Consider the following 16,056-nt stretch of genomic DNA (forward strand, 5'->3'; position numbering starts at 1 on the left):
CGCCCACAAGTGAGTGTTTCACTGATTGCGTATGTACACTAGTGTGAGGGTTTAAGAAAACACAGTGGAAAGTGATGCCAGCGAGAAACGGTGCTGCCAATCCAGCGTCTGTCTATGTTCTCTTTCTTTACCACATAGAGTTCCAGTGGAGGTTCCAGTTGATAACTGAGTTATCGGGGGTTTCAGGCAGCTAAGATAGGCGTCCACATGTGAGTTTTTGGCCAAATGCTGCAAATATGTAATGCCAACACATAAGCACTGCAGCAAATACCAAGGCGAGCGCAGATTCGAGGGAGTGCAATGCGGGCAAGCTAGTGCCAGACATAGCATCCGTCCTTCTCTCAGCGAGCGTTCTAATTGACGCCCAGACGCATGTCAGTTATTTGACCGAACCCGGCCATACGCAGTGTCAACAATGCCAGGAGAATGCAGGTCTGAGAGTGCGATAAGAAATGATGGTTGCGAGCCACTGTAGCGCCAGATCTAGTGTCTGTCTATGTATCTCTTTCTCTTGTACTTAGAGTTCCAGTGGAGGTTCCAGTTGATAACTGAGAACTCGGAGGTTTCAGGTAGCCTAGACAGGCGTCCACATGTGAGTTTTTGGCCAAACCCTGCAAATATAACGCCATGCAACTCACTTTTATTATTCCTTCTCTTCTCTTGATCGTATACTGTTCCTATTGGGTATTAATATTGTCACTCAGTCCTGTTCTGGAGGAAGAGTCATAAGCAGGGAATGGCTTCCTTTGGGGAATTACTATACGACAGAATCCACTTTGGCACCGGCCAGCGCTGCTTAGGGTATGTCACTACTGTTGACCTACGGTCCCACTCGATCTATACACGGCTTGAACCGTATTGTCCAATCACACCCTCGAGCTCTTGGCTCCGCTTCCTGCCTGGTTCACTGCGTTTATCTCTCTTGCTGCACCACAAACTGCCATCGCGATGGCACACATTCTCATCCTGCCCATCCACGTCTGTTACACAAGAGTCAAGACTGTTTTCTCTTTCGGACCAAGCAGACGCCCAGGTTTGATGTACAACAACAGTTGTTTCTTCAGTTTTATACCGACCGAACCTGAGTGAACCTCTCTCTCTCGCTTCATTTGTTCTCAATGCTTAAAATTGGTTTCTCGGGTCTGACGTTAACGCCCTCGAAGCCAGGATTGAGCCTGACCCCTCTCCCATTCGGTATCGGAGAAAGCAGTGAATACATGTTCACCGTACTTCAGAGATCTAGGCTCTCGGCTCCACCGACATGTTTATCTATGCTCCCAATCTTTTACTGTTATTGTTGAGACACCGGATGCGGCTCTAACTGCCAGTCGAGCAAGGATTGCGCAAACTATTCTCGGGGGCGATCTCTCTACCCATTCATGAAACTGACTGTCGAGTGAAGGTTTTTACACATTGAATTATACAACTACAGAGTTGGGATTGTGTCGTTCTTCCTGTGGACGGTGAGGTCGTATATTGGTATGAGGACCGCACCAGCAGTACAAGCCATCACTCTCCGGGGTCTACTCACTTGGTCTGATTAACACCATTTCCCTTCAAGATCCACTCCGAAGCCTTCCTAGCTTGTTCCTCCTGTTGTTCCTTGGTCAATTCACTCACAGCGGGACGTTTCTCAGGCACGTTAAGACCCGCCTGAACACCTGGACTGTTGGCAATTCTATCGAGCCATTTCTGTCGATGGACTCGTTAGTCGTGAAGGAATGAAGAACGAGACGTGAGACGTACGGCGAGGTTAGGGAAATCATCGAGGCTATCGACGCCCGACCATGCCCAGGCTTTGATCCTATTCCAATGTTCAACAATTAGTTAACGCGATTGACTCCTTGAGGATGACGATGACAAGCAGAGTTGGACGTACCAGGGCCAAACGTTGATATCAGCAATAGAATACTTCCCCTTCCCAGATCCAACTAGATAGTCTCGACCTTCACCTTGGGTCAACCTGGCCTCGAGGACGCTATAAAGGCGTTTCGTTTCGGTTATGTAACCTAGGTGGATTCATTCCCAGAAAAGAGATGACGGGAATGGTAGCTTGTTCACTTTCACGAAGGTGAAAGAGAGAGGAAGGCGCACATACGGTTTATACCATAGGGGATTTTTTCAGGTGCGTAGCGGTAGAAGTGATTCGCTTGGCCTGTTATCGAACCAGGGGATTTAATTATAACGAAATCTCGACGATCTCCAGACTTGACGAACCTTGCATCGGACCAACACCACCATGCTATATAAACAAACCCAAGAAGTTGCGTCAGACTATAGCGCGTTAACACCACATCCGAAAAAATAAACTCACAGCAAAGAATATCCACTGAAGAGCTTCAGATTCCTCATCTGATCCAATCTCAAAACTGATCTTTCTCTCTGGATCCCATCGCTGAACGAGATAAAGAAGTATGGCGGCTGTTTCGAAAACGTTAAAGTGCGATCCGTCTGGGCGGTGGTGGGTTACTGCCGGAATTCGACCATTCGGGTTTATTTGAAGGTACCATGGTTCTTTCTGTTCCAGTTTGCTGAAGTCAAGTTTCTAAACGGCGAGGGTATGAGAAGTCGGAGGATACATTGAGTACGCATGATTAGAACGCGAACTTGTGGTGCATACTTTGAAATCGTAGCTTAGTCCGCTATCGGGGTACAATTCTTTGAGAGCGTCTGTGAGATATAGGAGAAACCCGAATAATTAGCGCTCGCAATCGCCACACAGGTTAGCCCGTACGCACCAAGAGCTATGGAGACTTTGTGGCCATTCGGGGTCGGAGCAGTGTAAAGGGTCAAAGTAGGCGTCAACATGATCGAGCGAGTAGACAAGAGCCCAGTGAATGCGATTCGGAGTCTCGAAGTGCAGTGCAGGGTGAAAGAGCTTTGAGAGATTCCAAGGGGCTGGTCGAATGGAGGAGCAATGAACGGCTTTGGGAAGTCATTTATATAGCAGAAATGTCATTTATCCACCACCATGTGGAGGTGTCGTGCATGACAAGAATGGGTCCCTTAGGCTGCCGGGTTTCATCATTGCTGGTAAGATCAACTTGAGGGGTGAGCCGAGCTGGAACTCATTCCGGAAATCATGCACACGTCGCCGCCACACCCTGCTGGTTATGAGAAAATCTGAATTGACGCAGCGGTGGATTCGTAAGGCATAAAGAGATGAATAAGGATTCATAATATTTGTTTGGGAGAATGACTGAGCGTATTACAGATACATAGTATTCTCGAACTGAATATCTAACTAGAAATGGCTGCCGTGCAGCCCTGACCTTGCTTGTGATAAGGCTTCTGCATGTGAGGTTAACCGCCACAGCGGAACAGTTTCTGCCGAATCGTTGACCTTTCCATCAAACTGGTAGGGTCTTTTTGCACCATTATGCTGAGGTTCTTTCTACCATCGCGCAACTTTTATTAAGCTGTCATGGGTGTTCTTTCCCCTCTTTTTGTTTGCCATGAGCACACTACATTAGTTATTACCCAACACCAGTTAGCTTTCCCAACGCTCTCTATTCCACTAGCTTTATCCGATTAAAAGAATGCAGTGCATTGCGCCGTTGATATGAATCACGGAGGTATGTGTAATTAGTGATGGTGGATGGATCGAGGTCCAAGGCACACTCAAAAATGAGTATGACCACGGTTTAGAGGTTGAATCGGAAGTGATGCAAATGGAGTTAGAGGAAGCCACAGTGTGCAGGAAGAGTCGCGTTTCAAACTGAGATTGGAATGAGGAATGTGTAGTGTTAGTCAAATTCGTACTCACAGAGAGCCGACTGGGTGTCTGAAGTCTGAGCTAACATAGTTATACGAGGGGTCAAGTGATTTGTCTTATCGCAGTGGTACTACAGCGGAAGTGATTGTCATATTGGGAAAAGAGGACCCTGGGTTACAAAGGATCCTGTGAACAGCACTTGTGGGGCCTAAATGTGCAGAACCCGCTACGAAGTAGTGGGAAAAATGAGCCAGAAAGATCTTATCGCGAGAGTTGTAAGAAAGGACACGTGCAGAGAAGCGGTCAATACATTTTCAGAATTCCCACCAATATATTTGCAGAATTCCCACGAATTGTGGACATGCAAGAGACCTTGCAAGCAAGGTAATTCAAGCAGCAAACTGGGAAATGAGAGGATCGCTGTGCCTTTGGGTCGCTCAGACGTTGGACCATTCGTGCCTCGGAATGATATCCGAGAGTGAAAAGAGCATCACGTACGTAGAGTTATATACTGTAGAGGCTGGTAACCTGCCTAAATGAAGGTCCTAACTAATTGCAACGAACCGTGGACGGTGGTACAGAAGAAAACAGTAACGATCGAAGGGAAATCGGACGACAATGAAGATGAGGGCGGAAAGACGATTTGTTCATCAATGATCGCCTTGACGGAAGGATTGGACCAGCGGAAAGAGATGGACTCTCCTAAGAGTGTATGGAGGAGTAGGATGATGAGCTGTTGGGACAAAATGGGCGAGTCTCCGAAAGAAGGGAAGGGTTGTATCATATGTGCCGCTAGTGGATTTATATTGGCAGAGATTTTTTCCAGGCTGTTTGTAGGGTGGCAAACCCCAAAGACCCAGGCCACGTCATGAAGTTCGTTCGTGGTGGTGAGGGAAATGGTTCGAATCGGTCAGGTCGAAGGGTGCCATGTTGGGGATGTGTACTGAGTGTGCCAAAGCCGAGCGCGGGCGTTCAAGTCATCCAAGTTAGAAAGTGAGGTAGTGCCAGTGACACAACCATCAAGAAACCTCAAATGAAGCGTGGTGGGTAAGAGCATCACCAGATGTCTTCAGAAACTAGAATGCCAGGAAGATTAGCACCCACAATCCCATTGAAACCGGAGAGGGGACAGATCATACGGGACTCACCAAGTATGATCCCACCTTATCCTCCGCCACCGCAAATGCCGTTAGTGCAGTCGACCAAGTTCCTATTCACGACTCCCCGATATAACTACTCATCCGCAATGAATCCACGATCTTCATCAGCGTCGCAATCGTACGTACTCCCTAACAACAATGTCTTGCATAATTTCTGAAGCGCTTTAAGGTCGGTAGTTATTCAACGGTCGATAGAGTCCAAGCGAGAGCTCCTTTCGTATGCTAGAAGGGACGGCTGATGGCACTACTGGTGGAAGATGACGGGAGGGAGGGGATGACGGTTGCAACAGCTGCCCGAAGACTGGAAAACGAAGCCAGGGGCGCACAGCGATATGGGCAGGTTGGAAATGAATACGCCTCCAAATGCACTATCAAGTCGGTGTTAAAAAAAAGGAAGCTAGAGGCCTTATCGATTAGTCACGGTGGCGTCCGGGGTGCCAAGGAATCAGTGAAGGCTCGACCCTCATGTTCCTAAATAACATGATCCTGCGTAGCGTGCTCCAAGGAATTCAGGGTAGTAAGCAGTACGGTGTCAGGTTGTCAGAGAAATGCCGAGTTCGCCGAGTCGAGGCGGACATCCGAGGTTGGGTTGCCTGACATACCTTGACGTCACCACAACTCAATTGACATTACACAACCTCGGACTTCCCCCGTCGAATTGCCCCTCTTGTATTCGGATGGAGATAATAACATCGAATCAAAGTTTGTTGTCCCTTACGTATTGGAGGTCGATATCCCCAAACACAGTTCAAGTTCCCAACTTGAACAACCCTAGCACGATACACCAGACAATGTCAACTAGTCGGCTTCGTATTGCACCGACATTCATCGCCCATCGGAACCTCGGTGTCATCACCTATGATGGTATGCAGAAATATGGACCAGTACTTCGGCGATGAACAATCAATGGCAGGCAAAATGGTTTAGACGAATAAATGAACACCCGATATAAAAAAATTGTAAGATACAACCCTGATCTGTTATGGGCGTAGTAGCTAGCAAACCCTGTGGAAGTATTGTCAATAGTCTCTAACAAATAAACTGGGATAGAGTCGTCAGTGTTCCCCCTTTCACACATGCAGCATGTGCATTGTGGTGTGGGTGGTGGCCCACGGGAAATGGCAATGGTAAGCGGAATAGGGAAGACCAGAGAACCTAGGCCACTCAATCGCGGACCATTAGTGCATCGGAATGACGCCCGAGATCGGAGAGTGCGGTACGTAGATCGTTGAGTGACTCGGCCAATTCTGGGGCATGTGCTCCTGGGTTGACAGCAACTAGCTGGCGCCGGATTTGGACACATTCTTCAATGGATATGAGTGCCTCCGAGTGCTGTCCGAGACGGGAAAGAGTTATACATAGATTGTTGAGTGACGTGGCCAAATCTGAGGTGTATGATCCTGGGTGGATAGCAACTAGCTGGCGGTAGAGTTTGACGCTTTCTTCAATAAATGGGAGCGCCTCCGAGTGCCGTCCCAGATTGGAAAGAGCATTGCATAGGCTGCCGAGTGACTTGGCCAAATGCGGGGTGTATGATCCTGGGTGGACAACAACTAGCTGGCGGTAGAGTTTGACGCTCTCTTCGATGAATGGGAGTGCCTCTGAGTGCCGTCCAAGATTGGAAAGAGCAATACGTAGATTATTGAGTGACATAGCCAAATTCGGGGTGTATGATCCTGGATGAACAGCAACTAGTTTCCGGTACAGTTTGGCGCTTTCTTCAATGAATGGGAGTGCCTCCGAGTGCCGTCCGAGATTGGAAAGAGTTGCATATAGATTGGTGAGTGACGTGGCCAAACCTGGGGTGTATGATCCTGGGTGAACAACAACTAGCTGGCGTCGGAGATTGACGCTTTCTTCGATGAATGGGAGCGCCTCTGAGTGCCGTCCCAGCTTGGAAAGAGCATTGCATAGGTTGTTGAGTGACCCGGCCAAATCCGGGGTATATGATCCTGGGTGAACAGTAACTAGCTGGCGGCAGAGCCTGACGCTTTCTTCAATAAATGGGAGCGCCTCCGAGTGCCGTCCAAGATTCGAAAGAGTGCAATATAGATTGTTGAGTGACTCGGTCAAATCCGAGGTGTAGGTCCCTGGGTCCAGAGAAACAAGGTCACGGCAGAACACAACGGAATCATTCGCTGCCTCATAAGCCTCATGGAATCTTGAAAAAAAAAACAAATTCTCCACAAGCTGGATAAGCTCATTGGCCAATGCACGAATAGCATCCTTGGACCGGTGCTCAACAGCTGACTAGAATATCATGAGGTAGTTTCATTAATACAATTGATAACACATGCCTTAGCCCACTTGGGTAGTGACGAGATACTAATGTAGCCCTCCATTCTCACACAGACTTCCACCCAGCGAGTTGCTTCTTGAGTGAGAAATACAGCAACTGACACAGCAAGCCCCTCCTCCGGTTCCTGGACTCCACTGAGGTGATGGACAATATGGCGACATGCATAATGAAAGTGCTCGGATAACTCCTCTCGAGGAATGCGCGGCATTTCGTCTTTTTTGGACAGATTTTCAATCAGTCCTAAGCCCTCTACAGAGGAAAGATCCTGGATGAGAATCTCGGTACATCGCAGGGCAACCTTGGCATTCTCTGTCTGCACACCTACTGGACCGCAGCTGGGGTTGATTGATCGGGGATCAATCCGATCGATGATGAAGACACGGAAGGATTGGTGTAAGATTCGAACTGGAACATGATGATCCCCAACCACTGAGAGGAGAGGTGCGAGTTCTGCCAACACATATTGAACAGAAGATTTGAGGAAAGGTGACAAAATGGCGTCCCAAGCTGCGACAGATAGAGGTTGCTGCGCAACGAAGATTGCTCCCATCACGATTGGGTAGTCATATGCAAACTCTTCATCCTCCCAATCGCACTTCTTCAGAATGCTTGTATACAAGCGATCCATCATTCCCTCAGCAGGGACCTTTGATCGTTTGGCACCAGTGTCGAGCAGGCCCTCTAACGTCTTCATAGGATTCTTGTTGGCCATCCTCATGTAGCGAAAGATGGTGCTGATCCAAACAAACAAACCATTTGCTTGTTCTGAGATCTCCTGTACTTTCTTATCCTCGTCCTGAAGATTATGGCGTACATCCGGATGTACTTTCTTCAGCACTTGCAGCTGGGAATGTATGTATGTAGTACAGTCCCTCAAATTTGCCCCATCCGAAAGATCAATAGTGAGACGATGGATTGGGCAATTAGGGGAGAGGTAGCGATTCACGAGATCAAACTGTCTCGATGTGATGAAGAATTTAATGGAAGATGGTAGCCTGGACACCCCTTCCCTAAGAATTTCGGCAAGAGGCTCAAACGCTTCTTTATCGCATTCATCTAACGCATCAATGATGACCACCATAGGACGGTCGGGAGATGGAGGTTTATGTTGGAGAGGCGAAGCCACCAAATTCTCGAATTGCTTCGCGAGTAGGGCCGTTGAGAGGGAAGGGTCTTTTCGCAGAGCAGAGATAATGAAAGTGCGGTAAACCGGGTCATGGTCTGCTAAAGCCCGAGCTATGCCGCTGAATAGAGAATCGGGCCGTGACCGTTCGCCAGCTTTGAAGAAGAAGTGCAGTAACAGGGTAACGTCCTCTTCACTCGCACACCGTTCTGCTATCGTGAGCGTAATCGAAGTCTTACCGGCACCGGCCACAGCTGTCAGCAGCATTAACCGGTTCTCACTCTCCCCAGTGTTGCGGCACCATGTCATAATACGCTCGGTGAGATCCACCCTAGTGCCTTCTAGGCATGCCTGAGTGGAATCATCGTGGGCGATATGAGGGAATCGGAGACTATCCAAGATTTTGTCATCCTGTAGACGACGTTCTATGGCCGCTAATTTGGCGCTGCCTATTAGGTTCGCCCTAAGCTGCATCGGCCGAAAATCAGAATGATTATGGAACGATACTATGAGAAAACCTACCTGAAACGATGTCAATGCTTTGTCAAACTCTTTCTTTAGGTCATCGATCTTTCCTGGGTCTCTCAAGTAAGACAATGCATTCATGAAAGCCGGTCGTTTCTCCAATTTTTTCAGTCTTCGATCGATGTCGGACTTGATCTTCTGTAGCGCGCTAGGACTTGATGTAAGCAACGGTGTCGGGAAAATAAATACAACTTACTCATCAAGCTTCGTGATACTCTCCACCCACGGCTTTGCCTCTTCCGCTGATGGATCATAGGATTTTATGGCTAAAATCACCTCAGTCACAGTGTCGACTACATGTTGACCAAAACCAGCCCATTCCTTCTTGTCGTCCTTGAACTTCTAAGTACGTGGCGCAAACTAGTGTGAGCTTTCATTCAAGGCCGGTCACAAACCATTGCTAACCTGAACCTCGTCGAGGATGGAGAGTGCACCGCCAGTCGCCATTTTTAGCGGGGGACACCAATCAGCCGTATTATTGACAACCCGGAGGATTGGGACGGCTATAGCACCACCCGCTACGAGGAGATCATCAATCTTTTGCCGGAGGACCTCAGCCTTTTGCTGCAATGACATGGTCGATAGCGGACAAGTGAACGGAGAGTGCGCAATACACGTGTGGGCCCCTGATACTCAGAGCCACGGGGCCCCCGCCTGATTATGGAAGGATATGATATATGCATTTACTTTAGTAGAGGCTGGATTCTGCCTAGCATTCAGTCTAATCCGATGTCAACGGCGAATTCTAGCATGCGCGTTGGCATGACCCAGACTGGTTATGGCGGCGAGAGAATTAGTATGACCCCTGCTTGTTGACTTATAGGACCTCATGTGTAAGTCGTAATCAGGCACGAGTTGCAGCGATCGCTTCGTACCGAGGACCCACGGTAAGCGCCGCTGCGGTCCCGCGACGTTTCACGACGGTCATCCCGTTCCTCAAGGGGAGCGATTAGCTTTTAATTAAGCTCTTAGGATGCAGGCAAGTGGGTGTTGGCTGTACGTCAAAGCTTGTCATTTTTCAGCTATCGTTTTCTGGAACCCATCTTCCCTTTCCTTTTGATCAAGCGCCGCTCTCTAGACTGCGCCCTGAAAGCTCCAGGGCCCCACTGTACGCGTGTCGCGACCATCCCATGGCGCCTCGACCCATTCAAGTTGGCGGTGAGGCTGTTTTCGTGGCGCTTGTGGACCCAATACTTGTTCTACTTGTTGTGCCGCGTCATATTCGATCGTGCTCTGGTCACCACGAGTCGGGGTGATACCCTCGGCGAATAAATTGGTCCCCACAAGTACTTCGACTACGTACTTCCCAACGCATCGATACAATAATAATCTCAACTAATATAGCGCCGCTGTGCCACGCGATTTCAGCGCAGGCTGGCATCCCTAGCGTCTCATCACGGTCGTCCCATCCCTCATCGTAGAGGCGCGATCGGCTTTTATTTAAGCTTTTAGGATGTGGGTGTCAGCTGTAGATGCGCCAAAGCTATTCGGACAGTATAAAAAGGCCTACATTTTTAGCTATCGTTGAAGTCATTTTCCGCAAACCCAATATATTCCCCTTTCCTTTTGGTCTCTGGACAGCGCCTTGAAAGGCTCCACTGCACCTGCGCGCCGCAAGCATCCCATGAGGCCTCGACCCATTCGGTGGGGTTGTTCCAGTGCCGCTTGTGGGCCAACACTGTGCCACTTGGTTGTGGCCTTGATGCGTCATATTCGATCGTGCTCTGGTCACCGCTGGGTGTGCATGACCACCCATCGCTGAATAAGATTGGCCGCTACTTGTACACTACTTCGACTACTTCCCAACGCATTGATAGAAGAATAAAATCTCAACATACTCCATACATTACAGCAAATATCAACGATGGTGAAGCCAAGCTCCCCTATACAGTACCACATACCCTACACCCTAGATGTGCCAGCCGCTTTGCCTCCGCTTCCCCCGCCATCCAATAGTGCGCTGCACCGACCAATAATAGTGCCAATACCGAGAAGTGAGTTTTAAGGGACGTATGGCTTATTATCGTATCTACATATTACGGAATAAAATGCCACATTTCAAGTCCAGCAAAACAGAGCAGGACTCAGCCTCAAGCGTAACCCAACTTTGAAACTGAGAAAAAGAACGAATTAACACTGGTATCAAGAATACCAGAAAGGGCAGACTGACAATAACCCGATGGGAATACTGCAGCGCGTTCAAGATCAGATCAATATTTTATCCGTGTGCTCGCCACAATAACAACAACGATTAGCCAACAACGAGCGAGAAGCAGCCAGAAGAGCAAACACCCAATGATCAAAGCTTGAGTGCCTTAAGAAGTCTCGGCAAATCAGGCGTTCCAAATCCAGTTGCAGGGTCCCAACCTCTCGTCGCATTGAACCCTGTCGTTCCACAACCTGGGTTGCTACCCGTAGTGATGTCGTTCAGGACTCCCGATTTGAGAGTGTAAATCCATGGGTTGCTGCCCGTGTTGAGCATAGCGCTTCGGTGAGCGGGTGCCTGAGGAAGGGAGAAACAAACAAACGTACAGAAATCCGAGAGGTCTGCGACCTTTGGAGAGTAGAGCATCGTTTAAGAGGGCAATCTAAGATGCAAGTATACATCGTTGCTTAGGTCTGCGAGGAGAGAATGAAAAAGGAAATGGAACTCACTATCGCAGCAAAAGTAGGTGTCGAAGCGCTCGTACCCGAGACACGTATGACTTTCCCTTGATACACGATGAAATACCGATATCCCCTGCACAGAGGATGAGTGAGAACCCATCAGATCAAGCGATCCCTCGAGGACGAAGCAAGCCAGACGCATAAAGAAACTCACTGAGCCGCAACATCAGGATAGGCTCCCCCATTCTTGTTGAACAATCCTTCATACGTGCTTCCGAGTGTTTTAAGGTATCTCGGTACTGCATGGTGTTGGTACCATGGGCGGGGGAAGTAATCACTAAATCTCCCTCCCGAGAAGCGAACTGTTGTTTCGGGAATTTGGTACGTCGCCCCAACAGTCGTGACGCTTCAAGCAGCACGACTTAATGTTCACCACAGATATAGGGAAAATACATAGAAAACTCACTATGGGCACCCACCAGGGAAGATAGGAACGAACCTATTGGGGGTGAAACAAGCTCCTGTTTCCCCCATGCGGCCTACACCTCCATCGCCCGAGGCATGCAGAGCGCTAACACCCCGCGTCCCAAGTGCAGCGTAAAGCTTGCACACACGTCGGGCGTAGTTGATTGGAACTGTATTCTCATCCTCACCTTCATATAATTTCGAAAATTCCGCGGTCCCCACATGGGTGTTAGAGTGAAACTTTTGGGTCCCAGAGGAAATAGGATGCAGAGACTCACCATAACTGGTAGTCAACACTTGAGGAAGATCCTTCGTTTTCTTCCTGAGGTAAGTGAGAAAAACGTCGTAGCTGTGGATTGTGATAATTTAGTAGATTCATATGAATACGGGTTTGGCATCCGCTCACGGTTCATTCCCGTTATCCTCATAGCTGATGCTCTGGTTCGTATTTTGGCCGCGACCATATGTACTGTAGAATACTAATTAAGAAGAAATGGTGTTACGATAGTTAAAATGGTACTGATTCAAGCCGTACGTACTTTGCTTGACAGGGTACTGCGATCAAAACAGATTCCATGGGGCGATTGAGTAACCCGGAATCTGCATTGCACAGAGGTGAGGTAGCTCACCGATACCCCTCCCGCGAATTGGACATCCAAATTCTGTGAATTTAAGAGGAATGCCAAAAAACCGAGGGGTTAGTGTTCAAATTTTATACATATAAGGGCGTGAAAAGAAAGAGAAAAAGAAAGTGGGAATGGAAGAATCGAGATTCAAAGGAACTTACAGCCTCGATGCCAGCCTCGGAAATGTTCCGAGAGCCGATTGCTCCTATGTAACAGCGACAACAAGAGAGAGAAAAAAAATGCATCAATGATAACGAAATGCCACAACGATGAACTTTACCGTTGATAAGCCCCACATGGAGGGCACTCTTCAGCGCTGGAGGATGGAAAATGGAATAAAACTGTTTGAGGTCAGCAAAGTTGGCATATTGCTCGAGGTACCTAAAATGAGAAAACATCACATTTTAGTTTAAACAGTTGATGGGAATTCCGAGAGCGAAACAATTAGCATGTGATGATACCTACCCGGTGATACCGATTGAACTTCGCGTTCCTTTAGCCTTGTACGCATCGGTGCGATAGAGCGTTTTAAGCTCTGGGAGTGACATGTTTGGTTGTGGTGATGGTACTGGGGTGGGAGCGCTTTGCTGGTTGAAGGCACCATCATCAACTATCAGAGACGACAAGAGGTCGACCAGAAGGGGAGTAGTTCGTAGGCTGAACGACGTCGATATGGTCGTGCAGGTGAGCAGGAAGACTATATGACGTTGTACGAATCGCAGTGAGTCTGGTCTCGTGGTTCGCATATATTGAAAAGGTTGTGTCGAGAAGTTTCTCTGCGATTTCAATGGTGGTCTTGAGTGAGATCCAATCACTTGCGGGTGTTCGTTGGAGTGCGTCGCGTGTGATATCGATGCCGTGCGAGACAAGAAAAGATTCGAGCAGGATGATACTTTCTGAGGAGCGGAGAACTCTTCGACCTCTTCTTTGCTTAAGTGCTCAGTCCATCGGGGGCTAGATGGATCGCTTATTTCAAACGGTGAAAGTAAGGCTAGGTGAGCCCAAAACGGAGAGTGATGGGAGTGCGAGGCGAGGAATGCCATGGTGGGTCCATCCCCGAGGCAGTCGGATCGAGCTCTTCTCGACAAAATGGGGTGCTGGAAGTGCGGCGCACACCCAACTCAATAAGGGGAGAGCAGAAACGAGCAATGCCAACGAGGGAACCATTCCGAGACACCTTCCGCTCAACTGCTCAAGGACTGAAAACGGGGGGGACACGAGCGCATTGCAGAGAGGCCAGATGCGATCCTTAAATCCACATCGATCGAGGCGGGGAAAAACAGCCGGACGGATGCCTCTGAGGAACATCTTTGAAGGGAATTAAGCAAAGTGACTTCCCCGCAATAGGTCCCATACAAATTGAACGCCACAAAGTGGATGAGGAACCAAGATGGATCGCTGACGATGTGCAAATGCGGAGTGATCTAAATATAAAGCTAATGTAGACTGCATAATGTACGTATATAGCACACAATATGTGACACGCTTACTTCTTCTCTGCCATAGCCAGTGACCAGCCTCTATGGATTCTGTCATGCACGCGAGATTCACAGCCGATTCCAACAAGATCATAGAACGACGGCGGGTGATGAGACCCACACATCACACGTTCGCTCCGACTCTCCAGCTCCAAAGCGAAGGACTCAGATAGCACTACAGTCAGAAAAAGGGTGTTGGTGTGGCAAGGTTGGCGATCACGAGATTGGTGAGCGATAGTGGCGTTGGGATTGAACTGGGGCCGGCAGGTGGATTAGGTTTAGAACTTGGCTACTAGCTAGTCCTGAACTTGTTCCTTGCGCATGTTTCGCGACTAGCCTAAGATTGAAGTGGGTCTCAAGAATTACGTGAATATGCTCGTCTCTCAACTTTCCTGCATGATGTCTGCGTGCTCGGGAAGCTTTCACTATACTACAATGGGCTTAGAGCAGCCAGTACAGTGAGAACGGGTTATGTGACACGAATTTATTTAATTTATTCCCACGGCTACAAGTCGTTCGACATCACTAATATCCTAAACTCCAGTCTAGAGAGTACCTCGCTTACTTACTAGTATATCCTCCAGCTGCATGTGTAGATGGCCTCAATTCTTTTGCTTACCATGTGGCTTTTTTGTCACAACGACGCCGCTTGGTGCTGAAATGCATGCAACAGCAGAGAAATTGCGTATGCTGCCGGTGTCTCCTACGACCTGACTTCCACGGTTCGGATAACTAGTACTGTATCATGCTGGACCGGGGCCTAAGAAAGAATGAACATTATACCAATCGGCCGAATGTACACCTGCCACCCGTGGACGTTACCAGCCGACTCCGTCCCCTTCTGCTCTGGTTACATGTCCTCAGTACGCTTCCTTGCACCGAGGCACCTGGAAAACATGGAGAATTTCTTTACCTTTTGTTCGTAGGATTTAGGAAGTGGGACTCCCTTCCTTGATGTGGCGTCTCCGTGTTTGAGAGCGCCTCCTACATATCGATCCGTATATAACCCAGCTTATTCTAGCTACAAGCCTAGACATTTTTACCACCCCTTAATTAGCTGGTTCCATTGAATACGCATGCAGCTGGTTAGCATATGGCCTTTCGAATCGATCGATCTGTCGATGATCGCTTAACAACGCCTGCGGCTAGCCTGGCTTCTACCGATTGACTCAAATATCGCTGAGACGCCAAGAGGAGATTGTACTTTGGTACTCTAAACGGCATTGGCTAGCTTTGTCTCGCTGTACTCTCGTTGGCAGAATGCTTGCTCTTGACAGGGAACTCCTTCGGGGTGGCATGTGTATAAAATTGGAACGATACATATACTAAGCTAGTCGCACCAGATCGGATTATCTAAATCTGGAATCAACGAACATGAGCGCCCGTGTCAATGGCAATTGGTATCAGGATGGATTTTGTGAAACAGCCCCAACAGTAGTTCTATCTAGCGAATGTACGCCGCATCCAAGCTTTTTTGCTCCTTGAGTCCTGGCAACATAGAAGAAAACTCTGTCCCGTCGATACCAGTTCCATAAATAACTATCACTGAGACTAAGAATTGGATGCCTCTTGGAGCCCTCGACTGCTGAACTATGACAAGTCACAGCTCTGAAGTCTTCATCAGGTAGCCCCTGGACCACGACAAGGTGGACATCCTCCCAGGGGAACGTCACCAACAAACGACCACCATAGATCAAGCAAGCAACTATCCCCTCTCCCCCTTCTCCCCCCTCTTAGAGCTTTGACCCCAGAGCCACTGCCGGGTTCAACTGAACCGCAGCAAGTGGGGACTCTTTAAGAAGTCATTTCACCCTGAGGCGCGTTGGAGTTTCGGATCCCAGAGCCACTGTCGGATTATTCCAATGAATCGCAACAAGTGGGGACTCTAAAGAGATCGTACCCCCGTGAAGCTTTGGCCCCAGAGCCACTGTCGGGATCGACTGAACCGCAACATGTGGAGACTCTTAGGAGGCTTTTGCTGTGGACGCGATACATCCCCTCCCCCTCTCTCTCTTAGAGCTCCGACCCCAGAGCCACTGCCGGGTTCAACTGAACCGC

General features: G+C 48.7%; 4 protein-coding genes across 4 annotated transcripts; all 4 read right to left on the reverse strand.

Moving 5' to 3' along the window:
• Window positions 1-1,503: 1,503 nt before the first annotated feature.
• Window positions 1,504-3,092, reverse strand: EI90DRAFT_3079874 (glutathione S-transferase). The gene is given in 12 exon segments (XM_039061855.1): window positions 1,504-1,692; window positions 1,747-1,804; window positions 1,880-2,009; window positions 2,099-2,155; window positions 2,218-2,242; window positions 2,272-2,274; window positions 2,318-2,545; window positions 2,621-2,668; window positions 2,705-2,707; window positions 2,740-2,850; window positions 2,896-2,917; window positions 2,932-3,092. 10 exon segments carry the CDS (start codon window positions 2,806-2,808, stop codon window positions 1,528-1,530), a joined length of 786 nt encoding a protein of 261 aa, XP_038910470.1. The 5' UTR covers window positions 2,809-2,850; window positions 2,896-2,917; window positions 2,932-3,092; the 3' UTR covers window positions 1,504-1,527.
• A 2,814-nt stretch (window positions 3,093-5,906) lies between these two features.
• Window positions 5,907-9,723, reverse strand: EI90DRAFT_2588826 (uncharacterized protein). The gene is made up of 6 exons (XM_039053277.1): window positions 9,228-9,723; window positions 9,019-9,164; window positions 8,820-8,970; window positions 7,500-8,765; window positions 7,173-7,439; window positions 5,907-7,125 (listed from the first exon to the last, which is right to left on the reverse strand). The coding sequence occupies exons 1-6, from the start codon at window positions 9,396-9,398 to the stop codon at window positions 6,040-6,042; spliced, it is 3,087 nt and encodes a 1,028-aa protein (XP_038910471.1). The 5' UTR covers window positions 9,399-9,723; the 3' UTR covers window positions 5,907-6,039.
• A 7-nt stretch (window positions 9,724-9,730) lies between these two features.
• EI90DRAFT_3079906 (uncharacterized protein) lies at window positions 9,731-10,554 on the reverse strand (the record flags this gene model as incomplete). Its single annotated transcript, XM_039061856.1, has 3 exons — window positions 9,731-10,053; window positions 10,082-10,267; window positions 10,316-10,554. Coding segments are annotated over 3 exons (582 nt in total), but the record flags the coding sequence as incomplete, so codon positions are not given.
• A 115-nt stretch (window positions 10,555-10,669) lies between these two features.
• Window positions 10,670-13,666, reverse strand: EI90DRAFT_2588824 (peptidase S8/S53 domain-containing protein). The gene is made up of 13 exons (XM_039053276.1): window positions 12,986-13,666; window positions 12,801-12,901; window positions 12,682-12,725; window positions 12,524-12,556; window positions 12,434-12,449; window positions 12,301-12,373; window positions 12,173-12,243; window positions 11,896-12,082; window positions 11,644-11,835; window positions 11,478-11,562; window positions 11,355-11,410; window positions 10,993-11,287; window positions 10,670-10,935 (listed from the first exon to the last, which is right to left on the reverse strand). The coding sequence occupies exons 1-12, from the start codon at window positions 13,561-13,563 to the stop codon at window positions 11,122-11,124; spliced, it is 1,602 nt and encodes a 533-aa protein (XP_038910473.1). The 5' UTR covers window positions 13,564-13,666; the 3' UTR covers window positions 10,670-10,935; window positions 10,993-11,121.
• Window positions 13,667-16,056: the final 2,390 nt, after the last annotated feature.

Source organism: Cantharellus anzutake (assembly GCF_015039405.1).
Source record: "Cantharellus anzutake strain C23 chromosome Unknown EI90scaffold_81, whole genome shotgun sequence".
NCBI lineage: Eukaryota > Fungi > Basidiomycota > Agaricomycetes > Cantharellales > Hydnaceae > Cantharellus > Cantharellus anzutake.